This window comes from Parasteatoda tepidariorum, chromosome 1 (genome assembly GCF_043381705.1).
Source record: "Parasteatoda tepidariorum isolate YZ-2023 chromosome 1, CAS_Ptep_4.0, whole genome shotgun sequence".
Lineage (NCBI taxonomy): Eukaryota > Metazoa > Arthropoda > Arachnida > Araneae > Theridiidae > Parasteatoda > Parasteatoda tepidariorum.
In genome coordinates this window covers 66,160,522-66,186,785 of record NC_092204.1, presented here as the reverse complement: position 1 = coordinate 66,186,785, position 26,264 = coordinate 66,160,522, and the positions used below count along the sequence as shown (strand labels likewise).

At 30.0% G+C, this 26,264-nt stretch overlaps 4 protein-coding genes across 6 annotated transcripts in view; 1 reads left to right on the top strand and 3 right to left on the bottom strand.

Moving 5' to 3' along the window:
* The window catches only part of LOC107448739 (1-phosphatidylinositol 4,5-bisphosphate phosphodiesterase classes I and II), a 46,882-nt gene extending 42,494 nt beyond the window's left edge, over positions 1-4,388 (bottom strand). For all 3 annotated transcript variants that reach the window (XM_071181556.1, XM_071181554.1, XM_071181555.1), the window contains exons 1-4: positions 4,078-4,388; positions 798-875; positions 398-466; positions 183-323 (exon numbers count right to left, since the gene is read on the bottom strand). In XM_071181556.1, the coding sequence (XP_071037657.1) occupies positions 183-323; positions 398-466; positions 798-875; positions 4,078-4,176 (387 nt within the window). In that variant the 5' untranslated portion in view covers positions 4,177-4,388. The remainder of the gene's footprint in view (positions 1-182; positions 324-397; positions 467-797; positions 876-4,077) is intronic.
* A 2,975-nt stretch (positions 4,389-7,363) lies between these two features.
* LOC107448730 (beta-catenin-like protein 1) lies at positions 7,364-9,383 on the bottom strand. Its single transcript, XM_016064032.3, has one exon. It carries the CDS (start codon positions 9,220-9,222, stop codon positions 7,534-7,536), a length of 1,689 nt encoding a protein of 562 aa, XP_015919518.1. The 5' UTR covers positions 9,223-9,383; the 3' UTR covers positions 7,364-7,533.
* Positions 9,384-9,499: 116 nt separating this feature from the next.
* On the top strand, positions 9,500-16,373 carry LOC107448731 (uncharacterized). Its single transcript, XM_016064033.3, has 5 exons — positions 9,500-9,655; positions 9,782-9,931; positions 12,933-13,014; positions 14,855-15,039; positions 16,015-16,373. The coding sequence occupies exons 1-5, from the start codon at positions 9,653-9,655 to the stop codon at positions 16,102-16,104; spliced, it is 510 nt and encodes a 169-aa protein (XP_015919519.1). The 5' UTR covers positions 9,500-9,652; the 3' UTR covers positions 16,105-16,373.
* A 1,761-nt stretch (positions 16,374-18,134) lies between these two features.
* LOC107448735 (transforming growth factor-beta-induced protein ig-h3-like) overlaps positions 18,135-26,264 on the bottom strand; it is a 44,928-nt gene continuing 36,798 nt past the window's right edge. The window contains exons 10-12 of the mRNA XM_016064040.3: positions 24,473-24,609; positions 19,840-20,005; positions 18,135-19,294 (exon numbers count right to left, since the gene is read on the bottom strand). Of these exons, the coding sequence (XP_015919526.2) occupies positions 19,070-19,294; positions 19,840-20,005; positions 24,473-24,609 (528 nt within the window). The 3' untranslated portion in view covers positions 18,135-19,069. The remainder of the gene's footprint in view (positions 19,295-19,839; positions 20,006-24,472; positions 24,610-26,264) is intronic.

The following is a 26,264-nucleotide window of genomic DNA, read 5'->3' as shown; positions in this document are numbered from 1 at the left end:
TCCATTTTTAAAGTACACTTCATCTAAAAACAATGGCAACATACTTACACTTAGAAAATAAACATAAAATGAAACTTTTAAAAAATGAAATGATAACTCAATTCTAAATTTTTTGCGTTTGGCAATGAAGCTAAATGTTTCATGTTTTAAAATGATATTTCATAAACTAAAATGCAACTTACTTGAGCAATATCTCTTCCAATACAGCAAAAGTTAATAAAATTAACATTGACTAGGTCAAATCCATGAACAACAGTAATAGTTTTATCTTCAAGTGGGATATCTTGAGGACCCATTGTAACAGAGTCTCGCAATTTCCCTTCCTGTGAAAATTTTAATAAATTAAATAACGAAATACAAAATTAAAATGTAGGTAAAAAATTTGCCCATATCTTACTTTAGGAACTCTTGCATATCGGCCAGTTCTAACATCTCGGATACACGATATTTCCACAAATTCAGTTTCCTAAAAAAATACATTTCACACATTTAATAAAGTTGTGATAAATTTTAGAAGTTCCATGCTAACTTCTATCTATAGAAGTAAAGAAATTAATCAAAATTAAATCTGGGTATTAAAAAGTATCCTTATATAAGGAAAGAAAAAAAAAACACTATGTGAATAATATGTTTAGTAAAAACTTAGAATATAGAAACTTATAAAAAATTTCGCGAGTTTTCCATCTATCTCAATTCAATTTTCTTTTATATTTAGAAACGCAGATCAAAATTCTTAAAATAATTCCTTTGAATTTCATTATAAAATTACTTTGAAGAAAATTTAAGTGTATAAGAACCTTGTTTTGATCAGTCCAGTGGAGAAAAAACCCTTTATTATCTACTTTAAGAGTAACAGGTGTTCCAACTGCAGCATCCTAGATGAAGAAAAAAAAATGATATTGAGAATGTGATAAATAAGTAAATTCTAGAAATAAAACTCAATATTAAATTCAACTTGAAAAATTAGCATTATTTTACTGTGCCTTTTATCCAAAAATTAACCATTAAAAACTATAAAACAAGTGTTACATCTTATGACTATTTTAAAACCAATTTCAATTTACTCGAAGCAAATGTCAAAATTAAACATATTTGAAAATGCAAAAGCACTCATTTGTTGTGACAAAAGATTTGTCTTTCGAATTTTCTAAAGAAATTTTTCTTAACAGGAACCTATTCAAAACCAAAATTGAAATTTTGTCTGCAACAAACTTATAACTGATGTAGAAACTTATTTCTTACAGAATGGGAGAAATTGGATGATATGGAATAAACTAAAAATAACCAATATCAATAAGTTTATCAATAAGTATTATAAAAATAACTTAAAATAAATTAAATTTCATATTGTTTTTTAAATCAACTCTACTAAAAAAATATTTGATACTATTTATTTTAGATTTATACAGACTAATTATTAAACAAAGTATTAAAGAGTAAGCTTGACTATTTATATTTAATGTATGATTATGAAAATTAATATAAGTGACTTGAAGTATTGTTTTTGTGTAGAAAGCAATTCATTAATTTAGTAGCAACTTGACAATGATATTTTAAAATTTCTTTTTGTATTGTTAAAAAGATTTTATAATATGCATTCATGTAAAATATTTTCAAGGACTTCAGTTATTTTAGTTTCTTAAGGAATTGATTACATTTATTTTTTCTAATTGTTGTTATAAATTTTCACATATTTCAAAAAGATATTAAACAACTCTAAAAACTATTATTTCAAATATATTGCATTTAAACTGTTTTAATATTTGATATTTCTTTTTTAAAAATTCTACCCTTTTTTCCATTTGGTTTTCAAGAAATTTTTTTCTTAAGGGGTATTTTTTTTTCTTTTTTACTAACTTGCCAATTCTATGTTCATATGAGGAATAAACTTGCCAATTCTATGTTCAGAACAAATGTAATTTAAAGATTTATTTAAAAATTAAATTTATAGACAGTAAAAAAATTAATAAAAGTGATTTTTTTTTTACTAAGAAAGTGAACTCGTGGTGATATAATTTTAATAACGAAAACTAATTGTGCAAAACTGCTAATATTTTTTTTTAAATCAAAAACATTATACACATATTTTATCATGTAATTTTAGAGACAAGTTAATATCAATAGATATGACAAATGAATTTAATTGTGGTCCCTGAAAAATATTTTTTTTCTATCAGCACTCTTTAAAAAAAGGTTGTACACCTCTAACTTCTTTATTTTTAAAAATGAACAAGTGTTCTTAAGCATTTTTAGATTGGCAACCCGCCTTACCTACCCTTTGATTGTTATACATGTCTTTAAATCTTTGCCCTTTTTGTAAATGTATAAGCTGCCATCCCTTAAAATCACTGCCTTTTAATTTATAATCCATTTTTAAGAAAAATTAATTAACGGTTAAAATAATATTTGCACACAAAAATTATGTGTGTTTATAGGTTTAATTCTGATTGCTATAACAAATATTTACTTTGTTAGTCTTTTTTTGAAAGGAGTATATAAATTATTTAAGTGGTATATTAAATTTAATTTTAAAACTATTTTTTAAATAAATACATTTTTCGAAGAAAAAAAAATGCACCTTTATCTGTGCATATTCTAATAATTTTCAATATAAATTACAGAAAAAATCTTTTAAACTGTTAATCAAAAAATATTTTTTTTTAGTTTACTTTTTTTTTCTCTGAAAATGTATACACAGATTGTCTCCCAGCATGCTTTTAAATATTATTTATAAACTACAACTTTTCTTCTTATTTAGATAATGAGTGAAAATTGCTTTTTGAAATATACAAATAAAACAGTATAAGACAGTAACTTAAAATTGTTGAGGATCAAATTAAGTAATTATATATTACACATTTTGATACATTTTTACAGTGTTAAGTGAGTGCACTTTCAAAATTTAAAGTACCTTTTTTTGTGAGGAAGCACCCTGCCCTTTTTAATTCCTAGAGTGATCTCTGAATAAACCTTTAAATTTTTGTTAAAATCATGTACTTGTTAGAAAGAATTTTAAAAAAATGAAAATGTTAAAAAAATCAAATATTTTGACACTTTGAATTACTACTTTTAGATTTTGAAACATTTTTGGATTTTAATTTCAGTGTTCTTATAAATTTTATTGAAATTCTGCAAACCAGTCACTAGTCATAAAATGTTTGTGCTAGTTATGTAAGTTTATTCAATTAATTTCATATTACTAAGTGGGAAGAGAACATATTTGAACCCTAGGTTCCTGATTGTGCCCCCCTATGGTAAATTTACTTAAGAATTTCCTCAACTACCTAAAAATTAAATTCTTTAGAAACATTTCAGATAACATAAAAGAAACTATTTGCATTTTAGGGCCACATATGTTAGTTTGCAAAATATTATTCCCTATATAAGTTGGCCCCAAACTCAGTTCAGAAAACAACAGTTGTTTAGTCATACTATGCAGAAAACCAGTATTTTTCATATAAATCAAAAGAATAGTAACTAAACAGTTCCAATAAGCATTGTAAATTATTAATTAGTTAAAATTTTCATTTAAGTGATATTAAATATGCTTTTTTATATTCTATTATCTTAATAGAAAACTCAAAAGCTGTGATATTTGTATTGATAAACAGTAAGCAATCAATGTAAATCTTAACATTAACTTTTATAACAAGTAGATTTTAAATTGTTTAAAAACATCTTATTTGGTTAATAATGTGTAGATCTAAAAATCTATACAAAAAAGAGTAAGTTTATTTAGTTGAGCTTGTTATTTCTTGATAACTATATTTTTATTCTTTTGAAATCATTTGAAGATCAAAAGAATAAACAAACATGGATATAGTTGGCAGCTACCTTTATAACTTTAATTATATTAATGATTTGTTCTTGCTTTCTGGGAAAAGAAATATTTTTTAGGACGTAGTTTAATGAAAATATGTTAGAGACCATAAGATAACAGAATCTAATTGTTCAATCAGATCACTCTATTAAGGATCATTGATAATATGCTGATAAGACATTAGAAGCGTAAGATAAGGTACAGTTTTAGTGATCGCATATGTTATAATTAAAGTTACATTAGAAAAGCAAACTCACATCATCCCACTTAACGAACTTATTTCCGTCAACTAAACTCTTTGGTACAGATATGGGTTTTAATTGAACAACATGAACGCCTGATTTAGCTCCAGCCATTCTCAGGCATATAAGAACCGGATTTAATTTTTAATAAAATGAATAAAAGGTAACAAATACATTGCTAATAAAAACAAAAAGTCCGAAATCTTTATAAACAAATAATCCTGATTTGTTCTATATTTCTTTTACCCAGCTGTCAGTGCAACTACCAGACAGCCTCTAATAAACCCAAAACAACATTAAAAGTAAAGCTGAGTTGAGTTGAGTACAGCCAGCGAGAAATAATAAACACGGAAAAATTAAAATGACAAGGTGGCCAAGCGTATGAAAAAAAAAATATCGTCAGAGATATTTAAGGTGACATCACTTTTAAAATTAATGTTGAAAATAAATCCATCACTCATCCTGCAGTGGACTGATCGTAAAGACGCAATTCTAGTATAACACCGAAGTCAAACATTGCTTTTTGCGGTCTGTAAGTGGGTGGATGATCACTTTGATCAGCCTGCGTAGGGATCGAGATAGCGCGGTATCGGTTCTCATTAAACTGTTAAGCCATAAAGTGCTCGACTTCACTTGCAGGTCTTCGGGCTACTATAGCAGGAGAACCATCCCCTCTGTAGAGGATCGAAATTGTGATGGCATGTGTTTGGATCATCCTCAGGGATGTTTCCCAGACAGTCATCAATAGCAGCCCTTTGTGCTGTTCTAAAGCTACGTAAATAAAGTAGACGTTTATTTTTAGTACTATGTTTAATGTAGTTTTCAGTTCCATACAGTTTCCTAACTTAAAAGATTTTAATCTGTTTAAAAATCAAGACATGAACTAACGTACTTCCTTCTTCTATTCGCGATCGCAACACTCGAATACGCCATCAGGGGAGAGACCGGTTTCATGCCTTTAGCCCTTCTCCCTTCCCTCTCCTCCTCTTTTCAGTTGTATAGGAATGTACTACGATATTTTCCCTTTTCTTAATATTTTTCCTTTTTATTTAATAAGAATATTTTTTAAAATTTCCATAATACTTTTCTTTAGAACTATGTTTAATGTAGTTTTCAGTTCCATATAGTTTTTCAAGTTAAAAGATTTCAATCTATATGGAAATCAAGAGAGAAATTAACATACTTCCTTCCTCTATGACTTTCCACACACTAATGGGGAAAGCATGTGAAGTGTTGCCATAGGAAAAGAGTTCTGCTCTACGCCACCTGCAGCCCATTTCGATCGCCAATGACTCTCCATATGCTAATGATGAAGCATTGCGAGGTGTTGCCATAGGTAGAGAGTTCTGCTCTACGCCACCAGTAGCCCATTTCGACCTCTGGAGACTACATACATACGTCGCATCCCGTTTTACAGAGAGAACACATTTACTTAATATCCATCTATCGTAATTTTGACCTGAACAAGAGCACGATCAATCTTCGATTCGGTACAGATTTGTTACGGGAACTTGGACTTTGTGACTACATCAGATTTAACGTACACTAGTCATAATTTTGTACATGGGGAGTCTCTGGCTGGTAAAGATCAAATTCATGACTTCTCCATGATTAGTCTAACCCCCTATCAGTCAGGTTATGCCAGCCTTACTTGAACATTTCTATTCGGAAGTGCAAACTAGAGCCAAGCGCCACTCACAAAGTACGCTAAAAATTCGCGTATGTGAATTCGGAGACGTTAACAAGAACGTGATTGGTGAAATATATATACAAGCAAAAAATTCTCCAACCAGGTTCAAGCTCGTATGTCAAGTTTTTCCCCACGAGAAGTGAGATAGGCTCTTCAGGGCCAATCTCATTGAATGTGGTTCACACACTTCCGATCACTGTTGAGAGACAATGAGAACCTATTGGTGACAAATATTTCTTATGAAAAATTAACCAATAGGGTTCTCAATTTTCCTCTGCAATGAACGGAAGTCCGAAAACTGCATTCAATGAGTACAGTTTTTTACTCGCATTCACAAATTTAGCTCATTTTTATCTTTACATCTTTAATTTATTTCACTAATGAACTCAAAACACAAGAGAACTCTTTAAAGAATTAAGGTTGAGCAGCATGTCACTATAGAAATGCAAAATGGGCTATTGCCGACGATCTGGGAAACATCCCTGAAGATGGTTCAAAGACATGCCGTCACAATTTTGAGCCTGTGCAAAGGGAATGGTTTTCCCACTTTGGTAGCCGGACGACCTGCCAAGGGCATAGCAAATTAAAATTTTTGGGAAGGGGAAAAATTCCGATTTCGAAGAATAAAATTCCTAATTTAACCGAATCATAAAAACACAATCTTGCTTTCTCTTCTTTATGTAATAAATTTCATTTAAAATTTTCCTTCATCATAAATACCGAATTAATTTCAGCCCAAGAGAAATTATCTGGTAATCATTGTTGTGGTCTTACATGTTAATGAAATTTAAGTTTACAGTTATTGTTGCAATTGTTCAGGTTTAATTAGATAAAGAAAATTTTTGGAAACTAGAAGAGATAAGGATAGTTTTTAGGGAAAATATTAAAAACATAAAAAATTTAAAAGGTACGAAAATTATAAAACACCATCTCAAAAGAGCTAAATTAAAACATTACCTTATTGGCCAAAGACATTGTTATAAATAATATTTTCATTTTATTTTGGTTTAATTAAAAAAATGGCAATTATATCATTTAATAAAACTCTTGAATAACAAATTATTTTAATATATGTTCATAAAAAAAAACAATAAAGCTGTTTGATTAATAATCTACTACTGTGATTATAATATCTAAATAATGCCTAAAGCAAATAAAACTCAAAAATAGTGAGCTTTTATTATAGGTGTTATTAAAATAATTTTATCAGTCATTTATTAAAATTTTGCTAGTACTAAATCTTTAATGCTATTGATGTTTTATGAAATATTCATATTGGTATTAATATATAATATTTTGGTCAAAATTAAAATCTCCAAATAATATTTGATGGCCGAATATTCTGTGTTTGTCCAAACTACTATTCAGTTCCTCACTAATTATTACAATTTTCCCTTATTAGGACAATAAAATGGATTATTAATACATTGCATTAAGCAACAGTTTATTAATAAAGATTTCATATATGTTTATAAAAAAATAATACAGCATGCTTTTTCTTTCATTCATAGTAAAAAAAAAAACAATTTTTTTTCTTTAAAATGATAAGTCATTTTAATTTCTTAATTTATCAAATGTGGCAATTTATAGCAGTGTAAATATTACTACACAAACAGAGAACAATTTTTATTATAAGAGAAATGCACCTTAAACAATGCTTCTAATGTAACAAAATATCATACATAAACATAAAATAATTAGCACATACTTTCAAAAGTAAAAATTCAGAATGGAGATATGAGAATATGTAAAAGATAAATCATGACCATTAACAGATGATTTTAAAAACGATCAACAAATTGCAAAAGCCTTTGTTGTTCTGCTTCTCTGATAGCAGCATCATTAGCATCCCCCATATTACCAGCATATTCTCTCATTACATTTCGAATTGTTTTGATAGAGCCTCCTCTCAAATTTAAAATCTGGAGCACACGCTGTTTAATACTAGGGGGTCCGGAACAACAAATATCAACCATTATGTAGTCAATAAGTTGAAGTGTGAAAAGACCACCTTCAAGGCGACGTAAATAGAATTCTTCTTCCATGACAGAATCAATTTCACTTTCACTAAGTTTAGATTTTTCTTTTTCAATTTGAACATCAACATAGTGCACCTTATCAAGGTATTTAAAATGCAGTTCCATCAATCTATCAACCTTTTCGTGATCATTTTCCGTGAATTTGTTTAAAAGTCGTTGACGTTGTTGACCCTTACAATTCTTCAGCATCGATGCAATTATAGAGCAGACGTGTTCTTCGTGTTGCTCGATAGACAACCCTTTTTTCCAGTTCTTCTTTGGAGTTTTCATAAATAATGGAAATATAGCTCTTAAACCTAATATATCAACAAATTTATTACAATTGTCGGCTCCTTCTGCATTACACATAGCATGATCTAAAACTTTTAGAGCACCATTTCTAGACATCTTCTTCTCTCTCAACATTAGATTCATAAGTTGTAAACCTTCTCCTTTTAAGAATCTTTCCCGATTTGCAGGAAACATCAAAGAGGAGCAAATGCAGTCAAACAAGTTTTCCATCATTTCATGTTCCTCAGCACTTGACGGATCATTTCTTTTGAAATAAGCCAATTGTTGCAATAAAACATCAATGCCTTCCATTGTTCCAAGAGATTGCCTATTTTCATCATGTCTTTGAAGCAAGATTGACAGAATTTCACTGGCATAGAGTTTATTGGCATCAAATGGCATTTTAGATTTGATTCTTTTCAATATCCACTGCATCAGACCTTGTTCAACAGCATCTACACACATATCCGTTTTAAATTCTGCCAGATTTTCAATAATAGCAAGAGTGTTGTGTACTCCTTCAGCTTCTTCTTTAACTTTTTCATCCAGTCGCTCCAAATTTTGCACCAACACTGCAATAACCTGTGCATTCAACATCGCATCAATTAAAGTTGTAGCACCTTCTTCACTTTCATTAAGAGTATCAATATCAGTCATTTCTTGCAAGAGATCGACAACTGCAATTGATATATCCGTATTTTCATGAGTAAGCAAACCCAGTATGGTTGAAACAGAGTTCAGTTCAACTAATATATGGTACAAGTCTGGCTGTGTAGCAATTACATGCATTTCGAGGAGAATATCATTTAATTCGATTTCGGAATCCATGAACTTTTCGGGTTGGTCGGGGAACTTGATACGAAGCTCTTGATTTTTTAAAACTTTCTTTTCAAAAGACAACAACAGTTTTTTTAAAGTAGTGTCATCCAGTACTCCACTTTCTCCCTCAGGAAGCTCAGACTCACCCTCCAAATCTTGCTTAAAATTTTCCTTATTTTCATCTTGCGTTTTCATCATCTTAGTTGGTCGGCGATCATGGTGGGCTTCAGGAATGTTAGCAAGTCTCTTAGATCTCGGTCTAACTTCTACATCATCATCTTCTATAGCTACCCTTCTGGGCTCTTTAGCTGGTTTATAACTTAATAGTTCTCCAACATCCATTTTTACAAATACTTTGATACTTCTTGCTAAATTATTTAATTATAATTATATATTATATAATATTCTAGTATTATTTATTTAATAAAAGAAAAAAATTGGAAATCTTTTTTAAGGATCTTAATTGTTGTGGTTCAAGTAAGCTTACTGTGTACCAGATTTAGAGCTATTCGAGTAATATGCATAAGCTTACAGCTTATATTGATTTTGATACAAAGTTGTTTCTATTTTCTTTTTATTACTTCTTTTAAAATTAATTATTATGAATGGCTTTGATAGTAAATTAATCCTATTTCAGAAAATACTTCTTAAGAAATAAATTTATTAGATTCAGGAAAGTCTATCTCAACTCACAACAGTTTTGGCGCTTCTCTTGTTATAAACAAAAATAAATATTTTCCATACGGATAACAGATTCTTGGCCAAAAACAATATGGTATACATTAATATATTATTAAATTAGTAAGATAAAATATCATTTGTAACTTTCATTTTTAAATTTTGTTTTCCACATTACTATTATTAAATTTTAGTGTTTGATTTGGAAACAAATTCTTTTTAGACCTCTTCCAGAAAATCATCTGTTGGTGGATCAAAAAAGAAAGCTAACGTAAAAATCGAATTGACAACCGAGCAAAAGAAAGATGTTGAAGACGCTTTCAATTTATTTGATACTAAAGGTGCTGGCTATATTGAAACTAAGGATCTTAAGGTAATTATGAAAACAAACGTATTATTTGTATTCGTATTACTTGTAAACGTATTATTTGTATATTTGCTAAATAGCAGGCAGTTCGAACCTGGATAAAAATCTATGCAAGAATTAATAATGTTTTTTTATATTACTCAAAGCCAAAATGTATTTTTGACTTTAACTTCAATAAGTGGTATGCCTAAATCCAATATATTGTGCTTAATTACCTAATATCATATATAATTTTTTTACTTTCTTCATATTATCTTCATTTATCAGGTAAAATTGTTTTTTTCTAGTGCAACTTCACTTGCTTTTTCAATTTATCCTATTCCTAAGTTTCCTAGTTAAAATCTCTCTATTGTATTTAAAATAGGGGAGTAAAGGAAAAGTGTTTTTTAATTTAAGTTATTTTTCATGTTTTTGTTTTCTAGGTCATCTTGCAATCTATCTGCATTTTTCTATTAAATAGTTTCTGCATCTCTGTGGCATAAATATTTAAAATATTTTCTTTTGGGGCCTAATAATAAGTATTTAAATTCTATTCATGTGAAAGTACTAGGATGAGTTTTTATCTCCTTTTTACAATTTATTAATTAGAAAAATACCACCTTTTCAAGAAATTCTTTTTTGAATTGTGTAAAAAAATTTACTTTTTTACAATTTTCTTTTACTTATATAAACATAATTTACTATTATATTAGTGTAATTTAAAGTCATGAATCATGCTTCATATTTACATGATTTAAAATTACGTACCATAATAGCCATTCACAAGATGTGAAATTATGCAAAGTGATTTATATATTAACTTGGTTTAAGGCCCATATCGAGATTCTTATTTACAGGATTTAAAAATCACACGTTGAGATTCGTATTCATGCAAGTAACAATAAAAAGGGCAATCGTTTACAGATCTCGATTAATATTCTTGTAATTTAAAATTACATATCGCAATTCATATTCATGAATTGAAAAGCACTTATCACAATTCGTATTTTAAAATCACTTATCACGATTCGTATTTTTCATAGTTTAAAACTACACTTTACAGATTGCACAGAATTTAAATAAAAATCATGCATCCATTTATTTGATTAAAATGTTGATAATATTCTATGGATATGTGGTTCATACATACACTTTACTCTTGCTCAAATTTCAGTTATTTTTAAAATTATTGAAAATGTGTTTCGCACACAACATTTATAAATTTCTATTTTAGCCTTTTTTCTTCTTTTTTTACCAAGCTCATCCCTGAAAATAGTTTTATGTCGCTGCTAAGTTAACTTTTGTGCAGTTTTATTAAGTTTAATATGCGGAATATGTTCATATATTTTGCAAAGGTCCAGACCAATAACTATTTTAGTTAAATGAAAATTTGTTTTCCTTAAAAACTTTCCATTTCATGATAGATCCATTTTTATTACTAGTTAAAGTTTATAGGATACCAATAAGGTGCACCTTGATTTCACAAGTTAAAGCTTTAAAAAATTGAATATTGTCAAAATCATTGTTATTCAAAGAGGTGAAAAGTAAGCTTTATTTCATTAACAATCCCATCTCAAAAATCTTTTGTTGCATTCTTTATAAAAGCTTTATATTTTTTTTAAAAATATACAAGCAGTTTCAACTTATGAAAATACTGCAGTGTAGTAGATGAAAATTTATTTTCCAAAAAATTAACATAGTAGCAGAGATGCCAACTGCTCCGGACACACCAAAACTACTAAAAAAGCGGTAAATAACTACAAAATAAATTTTGCAAACATTTGGCTATTTTTGCTTGCTGTTTAACAGGTATAGCTTGACATAAGTACTAAAAAGTGGTGAATTATATAAGCCTACGAATTATTTAGAAATAGTGGTGGATAAAAATCTACTAAATTGGAATTTATTAAACCAAGAATCATAATTGATGAACTACCACTTTAAAATATTTATTTGCTGTCCGGAGCAAGTTGGCATCTCTGTAGTACTAATTATAAAATTTTTCCAATGTTAAATTCTGTTACAATTTTATATTAGGTAGCTTTGAGAGCCTTGGGATTTGAACCAAGAAAGGAGGAAATTAAGAAAATGATATTAGAAGTAGATAAGGACANATTATTTCCCTAATTTAGACATCTAGACTATTTTGGCTTTTTATTTAGACAACATTGTTTAGTTAAATTTTTGATTTGATTTTTTAAGTTTAGGAACATAATGTAATATCTTCTGAAAAAAGTCCAATGTCATATGGGTGGGAAGTAACACTTTGAGGACCACTTTCACATTCATCAGATTTTGTTATGGTAGGCACGTTTTCTTCAACGTAAGTATCACATCTCTGTACAACAGAAAAACTTACATTGGTACTAGATGCTGTCAACTCCCTAATTTCAGGTCGTGATTTTTTCTCAAAATAATTAAAAATTGTTAAATTCTTGCGTTTTGACATCCTAAAGATCCAAGAACAGCAATATATTCATATATATATATAAACATATATTTGGCACATACTCAACAAGCTCCGAAAGACAAGCGGCAGAAATAACTCTTAGTCTGACTAACTAACTCCACGGTACTCCGTTCCCCCTTTTATATAATTTTTCGCCGCATCTCCAAAATTTTCAAATTGTCTGTAAGATGACAGAACGTCTAGGATTCCAGAATCATCGCGTAAAGACCTCGCGAATGACAGCTAGTCTCGAAAACTATACTGGCAGGGCAGAAAGGAACCAGTCCGTAACAGTATCACGTGAATTTGGTTTCAAAAGTACAACCCTATTATAGTAAATGTTTTTTCAGTATTCTGAGAAATACCGTGAGAAAAAAAAAGTAGGCATAATGCAAATAAAAATATATAGTCTTCAAAAATAATAGCACGCTTAATTTCTACTAAAAATTTTATTTTTACCATATTATCTGAGCTCAAGGGGGGTGTTTAAACCCCTAAACCCCTCTCTTGTGTATGCCACTGTGTAGTAGTAATTATAAAATTTTTCTAATGTTAAATTCTGTTACAATTTTATATTAGGTAGCTTTGAGAGCCTTGGGATTTGAACCAAGAAAGGAGGAAATTAAGAAAATGATATTAGAAGTAGATAAGGACAACTCAGGTTGTAATATTGATTTTAAATATTTTATTTTTTTGTGTTAATTCCATTCAGGGTTGCCACTTCACAGGGAGAATAGGGAAAACCTGGAAAATACAGGGACTTTAAAAATCACCTAAATTAACAGGGAAAATACAGGGAATTTTGATTTTTTCTTTACAAACTGGGAGAATACAGGGAATTTTGTTCCTTATTTTTGTCTTTTAAAAAAGGGTGACCACTCAAAGCATAATCTATGGGATATTTAACCATGATATTTCAGCTATACAAAACTATCTCATTTGTGATAGATTTCTTTAAGTATGTTTAGTTGTTTTTCCAGCAATTAAAACTAATAAATATAGTTAGCCCAATACAGAGCTCATTCTAGGCAGAAAAAGGGCAGGGTGCAAAAGTTTAAAAAAGGGACATTATTATTCTAAAAAGGCAACAATTTCTTTCTCTGGGTCTTACACGTTCTATTAAAAAACATTTTCAATTAGTAAAAGAATTTTTTTTATTTTTAATTTTACTAGAAGTAGCAAAGCAATCATATTAATTACTAATTTTTATTAATAAATTAACATATATATCGAGTTAATGAGCTAATTATCTCAGTAATTTATTTAAAATGCATGCATATATTAATAAAATAATAAATGTACGTTTTTAAGTGTCTGTAGTTATGATTTAATAATTAAAATGATTAATAATTATGATTTAATGACAGTGGAAGTAACTGCAAACTTTCAAAGATAAGTGCAATAAGGGGGTGTGATGGCTATTTTTCCTTTCCCATATAAATCTATGTATTGACAGCAACAACAAACTAAATAAAAAGCATTGAAAAGTTTGAGAAACCCATTGTACAGTTTGGTGGAAAAATAAAGAAGGGTTGAGGAAAGAACGGGTATGGACACTATTACATCAGGGCACTAATTTACTTCAGGGGCAACAGGGTGGATTCTTTTGACTAAAAGGGCAGCAGGGTGCTGCGCCCTGTTTACCCTGCCTAGAATGAGCTCTGGCCCAATATAGCTCACACAAGAGCACAGTAATTGTTGTACAGGGTATAATATGTACAGGGAAAACACAGGGAATTTTTTTTTCTCCAGATTTGAGTGGCAGCCTTGCAATTGAAGTTTTTTATTTTTCTGTGGTCAAGTTTTATTATGATTATTTTTTTTTAACAATTACATCTTTTCTTATTATATTTTCTCTCTGAATAGCCCCCTCTAGTTTTGCTATCTTAACAAAAATGCAACCTATTTCAGTCGTGCTCTGTTTAATTTTTTGCTTTATGAATCGGAGCCTATGCAATGTAAACTTGGTATTAATTAAATTTTTTACATTACACTGCAAATTTGCTGACCAAACTTGGTGATAAACAACAATTTTGTTTTATTTCAGGAATTATTATGTATTGCTACTCCCTTATTAACAGAATCAATCCTAATTGGTTTTCATAATTTTTTTTAGCAGCACAGCACATTATTTCTTTCTGCGTTTCATAATAATTCCTGCTATTGTTCACAATATTTTTATAGGTTATGCATATCTTTAATTTGCCATGAAAAAAAAACACATTTCTTAATGCAAAAATCAATATATGAGTGCATGTAATCCTAGTACAATCAAATATATATTTTTATTTTTCAAAATTTTATAGAACTTGGCATAACTTTAAAATGTTTGGCTTTTGATTCATCTTAATTTGTTGTTTTTTCAAAACATTTTCCTTTACAAAAAATTTAATGAACTACGTCTTTTCTCAAAATAAATTGGAACTTGACAATACCACAATTATAAGTATAATGCCGAACATTTTTGTGAAATTTAAAAATTTCCTATGTATTTGATGTAGGTAAAATTTGCTATGATGATTTCATGAGGTTGATGGCTGAAAAGATAAGTGATAAGGATGCAAATAAAGAAATTATGAAAGCTTTTCAGCTGTTTGATGATGACAATACTGGAAAAATATCCTTCAAAAATTTGAAACGAGTAGCAATGGAGCTGGGAGAAAATATTTCGGATGAAGAATTAAGAGTAAGCTACATATTTTTATTTTATTAAAATTATATTATTGATTTCATTAAATTTCTAATTCTGTCAAAAGAGGTATGCAATGGAGGGAATTTTTTTTTTCCTTTTAAACTTTAATAATTTTATATATTTAATGTCCAGTTAATATCCTTACTGATTGTTAATTTTTTAAGCAATCGTACAATTTTTTAGTTTAATATTTAACTGTTAGGGGAATGCTTATTTAATTTTTTTTTGAAAAATTGTTTCTTACATTAAACCAATGGTTATGCATTCATCTACATAACTGTAGCTGAATTCACATGATATCTGGAATTTCAAAATCTATACTTAATCTGAAATAACAAAAAACTGCTTAAATGTCTAATTTTTGTTAAATGTTTTATTTGATCACTGATATGGTATGCTTGAAGGGAATATTTAGGTTTATACCAGTCAGTTAGAAAAGCTGGAATTTAATATGCCTCTCATTATTATTTTACCAGCCAGATGGCCGAGTGGTTATCGTACCTGACTGCGAAGCTAGTGGCTGCGGGTTCAAATCCCGCTCTGGGCATGGATGTTTCTCTCTGTGTATTGTTCTTTATTGTGTGAATGTGGCCCACCCTATAAAGCGGGTATCTGTGGCAGTGTGGTGTGGGCAATGTTGCTCTCTTCCATCACTTAGGTTCACAGGTGCCCACTGAGTAACGTTAAATGAGTAACACCTGCGTCATCTTTCTAGGCAAAGAACCTAAAAGTTCAGTGCCTGCCGTTAGGAAAAAAAAATATTTATTATTATTTAAATCAAATTAATTCATGTTTTTAATTCTTCCTTGATAGTTATTGACTTAGATAATTATTCATGGAATTTTGGATGCTTTTTTCTCTGTTTAATATTGTGATAGGTAACTTTTTATGGAATTTTTCACACACATATTATTGGTGGTAATTACTGAAAACCCTGTATATCTATGATTTATTTTTAATTAAAATTAGGAAATGCTTGCTGAAGCCGACCGAGATAATGATGGTGAGGTCAACCAAGAAGAATTCTTACGGATAATGAAGAAAACTTGTTTATATTGAAGCGTTTTCAACCGTATACTTCTTGTCTTATTGTTCTTCCTTAAAAAGTTCAACAGAATTGTGGATTTGTTTACTCATCTCTCACATATCATCAAAGCATATCTATTCTGTTTGTTAATCAGTCTTGTCATTTTACTTTTTAACAGACTTGTTAAGCAGAATTTGTAAATATTGTTCACTACTTCCTATGTAAATATTGCATTTTTATAAAAAATATATGCTGTTTTATCTATTATTCAAAATTATTTAATAAAGTGTTTTCATTTGCATTATTTGTTTTGTCTATGTTAGGGTGATATTGATGTAATATTAAAAAAATAATTTCAATTTGAGATTGATCAAACTATGGGGACCATATTTCCCAGATTGTGGCTACGATACCCCTATAATTTGGGGATCAGAAATCCAAATCCATCAAAAAAAGGTATATTTATTTAGAGAAAGTACATATTTGTATTTGATTTCATAACTTAAGATATCGTCTACACTAATTAATTAGGTCACCTTCTTGAATCATTAAGATTGAATCCTAAAACGTGTAGATCCGATCACTAGATCAAAAGTTATTCAGCGTGGTGCGCTTATTTTTTTGGTGCCAAAATGTGATGATAGGTTTGATTATGCTTATTTAAAACTAAGGTCAGTTAAATCTCAACGCCTGTGTCTCAATATTAATAAAAGAAAAAAATTTGGTAGCAATAATTTCTCTTCTAAAAAATGTTAGTTTGGCTAGTAAAATTTTATTTCATTAAGAAATATAAAGTTTTTAAGATTGATTTTTAGAATTTTTACGTTAATACTCACTCATTTGTTTGGTACTGCTGTTTTGTAACTTTTCAAAAGGCGCATGAAGCTAAATTATTAATTAATTTTTTGCATTAAAAGGAATTATTATTATAGGTTCTTCTAGACTTTAAAGCATTTGTAATAGTAAAAGCTGGTTTTGTCTTGGGGGGGGGGGAACTTTAAAAATAAAAGTCATTAGCTGGCTAAAATATGTGCCAATTATCAATGTTTGAAAATAGTATTAAATTTTTACATAATTGCTCTTTTTTTTAAAGCATTCTATCAAAGTGAGATTATACAAGTAACTTATTTTTTCTTTGAAATGTTATAATAAGTGGTATTAAATACTAGTTTTATAATTTAATAGATTCTTTTAATAATTGTTTTTATAACAAATTGACAATACCAGATTTTTTCTAATCAAACTTAAAAATGTGTGAAAGCAACTGAGAACTGCAATTAGAAGCATGTAAGGGTAAAAATAAAACCATTTTTCACTGATGCAGTAAGAGTTGTTATAAATTGTCATGAATTTTTGACTGTGATTTTAAAGCTCAATATACTTGAAATTATACTAAAGTAAAAAGGCCAGTCAATTTTCCTCTGAAAGCATTAGTTAATTTATGAATTCATGTCAGACTTAATATAAGTTAATAAGTCTTATCTTTGTCTTCTCTTTTAGGTGTGTTATGAAGTTGTTGCTTCATATTTTAATATAAAAACAAATGAAGAAAAAAATTTTTTTTTCTATGTCTGAATTGCCCTAAAACTTAATTATGAATAAAAGATAGTATAAAGAATTTATTATTAATTCATTAAGTGTTGATTTCTACTTAATGCTCTCTTTAATTTATACTTGGTTGAATTTTATTGGTGCACAAATTTACTATTTTTAGAACATATAGTTTAGTATTTTGTTAGTAAAAATTTATTATTATGTAAAATTAAAATGCTATAACATCACTTTTGGTTAGTTTTAATGTCAATTATAAATGAGACTTTTGAATCTTTCTATTAAAACTTTCGTTGAAACAAAACATTTAAACACCAAGATTTATTGTAACTAATGTATGAAAAAAAAGTTAAATTGCACAATAGTTTTTTCAAAAAATAAATAGATAAAACACTAAATGCATTATAGAACTAAAAATTTTCTAATATTAAACTTTTTATTATTTTTTTGTGAAATACTAATTGTTATAATAGATGTTAGTGTTAAGAAATTAAGAAAAAATAATATTCAGTAAACTGTAAAAGAACTTTTATTTTTTTTTGTTCAATTGATTACATATTTTAAGGAGTATAACTTGAAGAAATCATTCAATCAAGACTAGACAAAAACATAAAACACATTTTGTTATGATTTTTAATGAAATAAATGTACTATTACTACACATATATTAGTTCAGATCAAAACAAATATTAACAATACAAGGCATTATTTATGAGACAAAATACTTATCAATGGAAGAGGTAAAACTTATGTTACTCTTATACTATGTTTTTTTTCGATATCAATGTGCAATATTTTTTTGTTTTCTTTATTTTACCTTTTAATATATGAAGGGTGCAACAAAACTAATGCTGGTAACTGTAAAGAGAGATAGAACTTGCTAAAGCAACCAACTTTGACAATACATTAAAGAGTCAGAGCTAAGAATGAGCTTCTCCAGGATAGTGCAAAATTACCTCAACACTGCCTTTACAAACAGATAGATTGGCCACAGTGGACCAGTTTAATATCCTGGTCTCTTTTTGTCTAGCTTTCTCCCCCCTCTAAAAGCATTTAAAAAACGTAATTTTCGTGAGGTCTACCAGAGGACATTGTCTCGCATCATAGCTGTAAATCACCAAAAATTTATCAACCATTGATGTCTAGGTGAAGAATATATTGCTTATTTGAACATTTGTTATCAATTGTGAAAACTCTATACGTTTTATTTTCCATTTTCACCAAGCTGGCAACTCTTGACTCGCTATTTTGCTCTCTAATTGTATGATGTAAGTCATTTGTTTTGCTAAGTTCTATAATCCCTACAGACAGTTATGGGCATTAGTTTTGTCATCCTTATGTAATGATTTATAAAATGGATCATGTTTTGACTGATACAAATTTAACCTTTTCTTTTCATGAAGTAATAAGTATTTACTGATGAATGAAAATGATAAAGCTCTAAAATCATGACTTTCGCCTCCTTTCTGGTATTAATACTTGATCAATGCAGTGCACTATTCCTTCCTTTGTTACTACATCTGGTTCAATAACATGGGCTTTATTCACCATGAGTCCATCTTTCTCTTTATGTATATTTACAGTTTGATATTCAGTTCGAACATTGTATTGTAAATTGCGGTGAATTGATCCAGCAGAAAACATATTGTCAACCACATGGTTTTGGACCATCTGAAAGGAAAATAGTTATGTGGTCAATTCAGTATGGTTAGATATTATAAGGTGTCTAACATATGACAATTTGAAAAATCAATCACAGAAAAACTGAAAGCTTAGCATTATTTACTGCATTCGGCCTATATACCAAGTGTCTTTCCACAAAATTAAAAAAAAATTTAGTGTTGAAGCTCATCAACAGATGGTTATGCTAACTGAAAAAACTATAAATCACGATTAACCTACCCTACATGAATCAACAACGCGGAGCATTATAATAAAATGTAGCAAATGAGAATATTTTATTGTCACTAAGCGTTAGTGTATTTTAGTTTTAAATCTCGATTAAATTTTTATTCTGTTATTTATTTTTGTAGTTATTTATAAAATGTGAAAGTTCGCTTTTATTGGAAAAAAAAACAAACTATTTTTACTCTGTTATTTATTTTTGTAGTTATTTATAAAATGTGAAAGTTCGCTTTTAATGGAAAAAAAAACTATTTTAGAAAAGCTTTTATTCATTTTATTTTTAAAACTTATCTTGATATAAATGAACTTACTTTTTTCAATTTTCTCCGATTTTTCATCAGTGAATGTAAATTGTCTTCTCCTAATTGCATAAAAGCATCATTGGTGGGAACGAAAATTGTGAACGATTTGTTTCCCCTCGTGTTCAGGAAATGAGGTTCATATTCTTGCACATGGTGTATAGCATCAGCCATCGTGCTGTTAAAATAAATAAATCAAACAAATATCAAAATTTTTTTGTGAGATATTTTTTCAAAAAAAAATTATGAATTTTTTCTTACTAGGAACATGCGACAATTTTCAATCAAATTTTAGGGTTTTAAAATTAACATAATTTTAGAGGATATATAATCAAATTTACCATTCAATTTTTGTTTAATTATTGTTAGATTTATAACAAATAATATTAACTAAGAATAATTTTTGTGTTTAAAATTTTCCTTGGGTAAACAAGTTTTATAAACTTTTGTTTTTATTTTATTTTAGTTTATAACCGTCGTTGAAAAGCCAACCCAATTTCATGGGTTTACGACTACTTACGTTCAACTCCATAAACTTTTGTTTCACGCAATTAGTTCGAAAATCTTTCGCCTCTGTACTCAACTGTGATACTTTACTTCCATAAAGCAGGTTCCACATATCTTGCACGCCAAACATTTGCATCCGTAAAAAAACAAATGCTTATTTAGAAGTAACTTAAAAGATCGCATCTTATTGTGTAAAAACCCGGTCATTAAACCTTGATGAATATTCGAGGTGCACTTCATTATAAATAGTAAAATGTGTAACATTCAGTGTAACAATGTAAACAAATGTGTAAAAATGTGTAACAAATAGTAACATTCTGCGTTTCAAAAAATGGCCTCTCAAATGTCAACAGATTAAGACCATTCGAAAGAGGATATCTTGTACCTTTCGATCCGAACCTTTTTTTTTGTTTTTTTTTTTTGTTCGAGTTAATTAATGTTAATTTTCAGATCATTGAAACGGAATGCCAAGTTGAGAGAAAGGAGTATTTTCAATACCTTAGTTGTGGTAAATAAAAGTTGCGCGTGACATTTTTGTAATGTATGGGATTAGCAATCACTGCAAGAACTGCTCTTGATTGGAATTGATATGCGAAGACTGAAAATGAAAATTTTGCCTTGAAAAACACACTTCGTTCTAGCCGTCTCACAGGCATCGATAACTAATATTCAGGATTTAAATTAAATTGTTCTTGCGTCTTTGTAACCAATGATTTCAGATTGGATATCTTATTATACTAGTTATAACAAAATTAATTAAAAATGATTATTAAATAAATTCGAATGAAAGAAATTTGATTCGAATTCCGAATTATTATTCGACACTTAAATATTCCAAACAATAATTGATGCTAAAATAAAGTTTCGAATCTCCGAAATGGTACCGAACTTAATTAATTGTAAAATGAATTATCAACCAAGTTAAAGAAATAGGAACGATTAAGATACGAATTGACCAGAGCTTTTTAAATAATGTGTTCCGTCAATTTTGGAGATGGAGAGAATTATGTATCGTAATCATTGATTATAAAGAGAGAGTGTTGCTTTACAAAATCTGTTCTATTTCTTGACAAAAATTAGCTAAAAAATTTCTGTAGTCAACTTTTCGTTTCTTTAAAATAATTTTTGATTTTTAACAGATAAAATGCTTTGATAATAGAATAGTTCAGGCAAATTAGTTATTTAATAATAATAATTTTTTGAACAAAGATTTTTCTGTTGGAAAATCTATGATTGTTGCACTATCGAATTTTAGAATGATTGTTGTTGTTGTAGTTCATTTACGTCACACTAGAGCTGCACAATGGGCTATTGGCGACGGTCTGGGAAACATCCCTGAGGATGATCCGAAGACATGCCATCACAATTTTGATCCTCTGTAGAGGGGATGGCATCCTCGCTTCGGTAGCCCTACGACCTGCACGCGAGGTCGAGCACTTTACGGTTGCACAGTTTAACGAGGACCCATACCGCACACCCTCGGTCCCTACGCAGACTGATCCAAGTGNTAGCCCGACGACCTGCACGCGAAGTCCAGCACTTTACGGTTGCACAGTTTAACGAGGACTGATACCGCACACCCTCCGTTCCTACGCAGACTGATCCAAGTGGTCACCCACCCGCACACTGACCGCAGCCAGTGATGCTTGACTTCGGTGATTTGATGGGAACCGTGTCTTAACGATCAGTCCACTGCGGGACGAATTTTAGAATGAAATAAATTAGTTGCGATTTCGCAGAATTAAAAATAATAGTGAGAAATAAATTAAAAGAGAGTAAGTTAAGCTATATGTTCCGGGTCGGGCAAGTAAGACATCAGATGATATTACAAGTGTATGATCTCGGCTGGGCCGGTATGTCATGGTTGGCTGGGCAATAGACTTACGTTCGTGAGAACGGGGGTTCGCATCCAGCCGACCGAAACTGTGTAGTAAATGGTGACTGGAGCACGTTAAATCTGTCGGATCACAAAGTTCTCTATATTCCCTCAACAAATTATACCTCTGGGGGTACTGAATTGGAGATTGATCGTTCTCTGGTTCAAGTCAAAATCGTGATATGTGGATGTATGAATGGGCCCGTCCCGTCCTAAAAACGGGTGTGACGCATGGGTGTGATAGAAGTCGAATTCTTGACCATAGATGGCGCCACTGGAAAACAAGAAAAATCGTACCTCTTGCTTTAGCCACAATAAATTTCAATCATTCATCATAACGTATTATGAAGTTTACAGTTTGTAACTATATTAACATAACCATCCCAACGTATCATAAGTAAAAGGGCTGTTGTTGTAGTTCATTTACGTCTCGCTAAAGCTGCACAATAAGCTATTGGCGACGGTCTGGGAAACATCCCCGAGGATGATCCTCTGCAGAGGGGATGGCACTCCTGCTTCGGTAGCCCGACGATCTGCACGCGAAGTCGAGCACTTTACGGTAGAACAGTTTAACGAGGACCAATACCGCACACCCTCGGTCCCTACTTAGACTGATTCAAGTGGTCACCCACCCGCACAGTAACCGCAGCCAGTGATGCTTGATTTCGGTGATTTGCTGGGAACCGTGTTTTAATGATCCACTGCGGGACCATTAGTAAAAGGGAGTCGAATACAGAAAGTTTAAGAAGCCTGATTAAGTTGTTAGAATTTTGGTTCCAATCATGTAATTCGAATTTATTGATTCAAATGAGAGTCACATTGATTCGAGTTAACAAACTTATGTCGATGATTTGCATCATTTATTATGATTGAGAACCCAATTCCAGTCATTATCATAAAAAATGCTATTGAAACCTTATTTTAGTTATTTTATAATAAATATCGAAAACAAGATAACATACATTGCACGTTTCGTTTATAAAAGAGAAAAAAAATGGAAATAGTTGACAAACCGAAATTTCTAATCAGTCTTTTCAATTTATTTAATTATCAGAATTGAACAGTCGATCATTTTTGAAGCTTACGATTGTCAATGTTAAACCGTAGCCTTGTATTTTTGAACCACACCTAGAAGAAAATGAAACTCCTTAATAAAGCATTGGGAAAAACTACTTTTCGTGGAAGACTCATTGGAACCAGTGGCCCCCATCCCCTCCAAACTATTCGTTTTATTTAGTGTAAAAATTCCCCCCCCCCAAGCTTTAAGTGGGCGCATCGTACGCCCACCTTCCCCCCTGATGGGGGCCCCTGATTGGAACTAACTCGCATTTGCATTACATGGAGAGTAAAACTACAAAAACCTTCGACGGTTAGTCTGATGACTAGGATATTCTAACTCATAATCTGTCTACCATTGAAGATGTTTTACGTCAGCACTGTGGTCGGTGCAAGCTCAGAGCAGAATTCATATCAACATCCACTGCTGGGATTGGGATGTGGATCACCTCCTTATAAGGAAAACCCTCTATCCCTTGAGCCACCACGACTCTGGATCAAGCATTGGGTTAAACTAGCCCTTCGTGTATGAATTTTTGATGAAACTAACATGTATTTGTGTTTGAGAGGAAAACCTCTACGGTTGGTTTGATGGCAAGTAGATTTTAGCCCATGATCTGTCTACCACTGAGGATATTTTATCTCAGTGCTGTGGTTGGTGCGAAACGTGCGTAGCATTCTTATCGACCAGCCACCCCTGGAATTCGAATTCTGAGTCACCGCGGCTCTGAATCAGACGTTGTTGGAAAGTTTAAAAACTGTTTTTCGTTCAATTAGTTCTAACTTCTATCTCGGAAGATGTTGTTGTTGTAGTTAATTTACGCCGCACTAGAGCTGCACAATGGGCTATTGGCGACGGTCTGGGAAACATCCCTGAGGATGATCCGAAGACATGCCATCACAATTTTGATCCTCTGCAGAGGGGATGGCACCCTATCTCGGAAGAAGTTAAAAAATTATTGTTAGAGTTTCCAAACTTAAAAAAAAAAATAAAAAAAAATAAAAAAATAAATAAAAAATAAATAAATAAATAAAATAAAATAAATAAATAAATAAAATAAAAAAAATGAATAAAATAAAGTAAAATAAAATAAAATGTTTTATAATGCATTATATAAAAACAAAAATATATACAGTTAAAGATTATAAATTACTAAGGAAAAAAGAAAGAATTGGCAATATTAATTTTGGTGAACGATAAGTTACCTATATTCAACCTTGCTTTGCAGTAATTCCATGACGCTGTGATTTGGTGGTGTTAATACTCTATTTATAATATGAAGAACGCCGTTCTGACCTTCGATATCAGAATCTTCGAGAATTGCAGATTCCACTCCTACTTCCTATGAATAAATAGATCAAATGAAATGAAATAAAATAAATAGAAGTTACTAACTGAAATTTTTAATGAATGAAATAACTCCTAAATGAATGAATAAATCCAACAATAAATGAATATAAACTAGTAAATAAATAACTTCTACGAATAACGAAATAAATATAAGTTGGGTCACACACAGGGTCAAAACTAAAAATATCGCCCTTTTTATTCTGCGAAATTCTACTACGGAAATATTTTTTGCTGTAATAATAATTTTTTGAATAATATTCTTTGTATGTGAGACCAAATGTTGAGGTATTTTGCAAAAGAATTTGATACCATTTTTTTTCTGTGAAAAATTTAAGAATTTCGGGGAGTAGGGTACTAATTAATATAACGCAAATAGTTGATGAGAATTTGCAATGTATTCATTTATATTTTGCAGCAGTTTGTTATTTGCATCGAACATTTGATTTATAATAGATTTCCTGTACCTAACGTAATTAGATACATCCAGGTAATAGTTTGTAATGATTGGCTGAAAGTCTAAATTTATCAAACTCTCTGTTCTAATTTTATCGTCTGCTTTTATTTTTTTAAATTTATCTCTTTATGTGTTTCTTTTATTTTATTTATGCTTTTGCTAGCCCGTTATTTTTTTAAAAATATTTTTAGACTTTATAACTATTGTATTATTATATATATTAATATACAAATATATATTATATTTTTATCCAATGGAATCTTGAAATCATAGGCATGTATTTTTTTCCTACTTTCAAAATTAATCTTAATTATCCAAAGTATATATTACACATAACATTAATGCTAAATAACCAAATATTTTGAGTTAGCTTTTAAAAAAATAGTTAATTAAATCTAAGTAAATCTATTAGTAAATCAAGTCATGATTTAGATATTTCAGATGATATTTTACAGCTAAACAAAGGTCTCAAGAATCTCATCAATAACTAATTCACTTAACTGACCCATTCACTTGCATTCAGCAGCGAAGTTATGAAGGAGTTAAAAAATTCTATCACAGAACTTCAAAATAAAACCAAAAGTCTACAAGCAAGGAATGATGAACTAACTCGCGGAAACTGCGCAATAAAGAAAGAAATCGGCGAACTATACGAAGTTATATGCTTTAATTAAAACAGTATTCTCGCAGACCGAATTTTGAACAGTAGCTTAAGAATCTGAAAATGAAAATATCCCAGCTTGATACTCTTTTCAATACCCAGACAGTCGAGAATTTAATCATAGCCCACTGAGTTCCCAGTTTCAATTAAGAAAAACCAAAATCTATCGTTGTTTAAGTAAAATGCAAAACAATACGAGACGAACTAAACGAGATGAACTAAAATATCATAAACTAACAGCATCTGAAGTTGAACACTGCAACGCCCATTTATTTCAATAAGCACTCCTGATTTTAACGCTTTGTTTTGTTACTCGCGAACAACTAAAGTTGAAAAGGGATTGAAGTTCTGTTAGATTCGAGACGGGAAAATATTTATACGAAAAGATGAATTATCCAAAATTTACAGTGTAAAGACAAGAAAGTAACATCAACAATATTTCATTCATCTAATGAAATATCTTAATTTTCTCCGGACTGCCAAATTATTGAGACATTGAAAACTTGGATGATTTAAGTCATTTTCGAACGTC

Excerpts from the sequence above, each read along its gene's own strand:
- LOC107448730 (XM_016064032.3), bottom strand. The coding sequence starts at position 9,222 with ATGGATGTTGGAGAACTATTAAGTTATAAACCAGCTAAAGAGCCCAGA.
- LOC107448731 (XM_016064033.3), top strand. Across the intron at positions 13,015-14,854 it reads AGTAGATAAGGACAACTCAG|GTAAAATTTGCTATGATGAT; the intron begins GTTGTAATATTG and ends TATTTGATGTAG. Across the intron at positions 15,040-16,014 it reads TTTCGGATGAAGAATTAAGA|GAAATGCTTGCTGAAGCCGA; the intron begins GTAAGCTACATA and ends AATTAAAATTAG.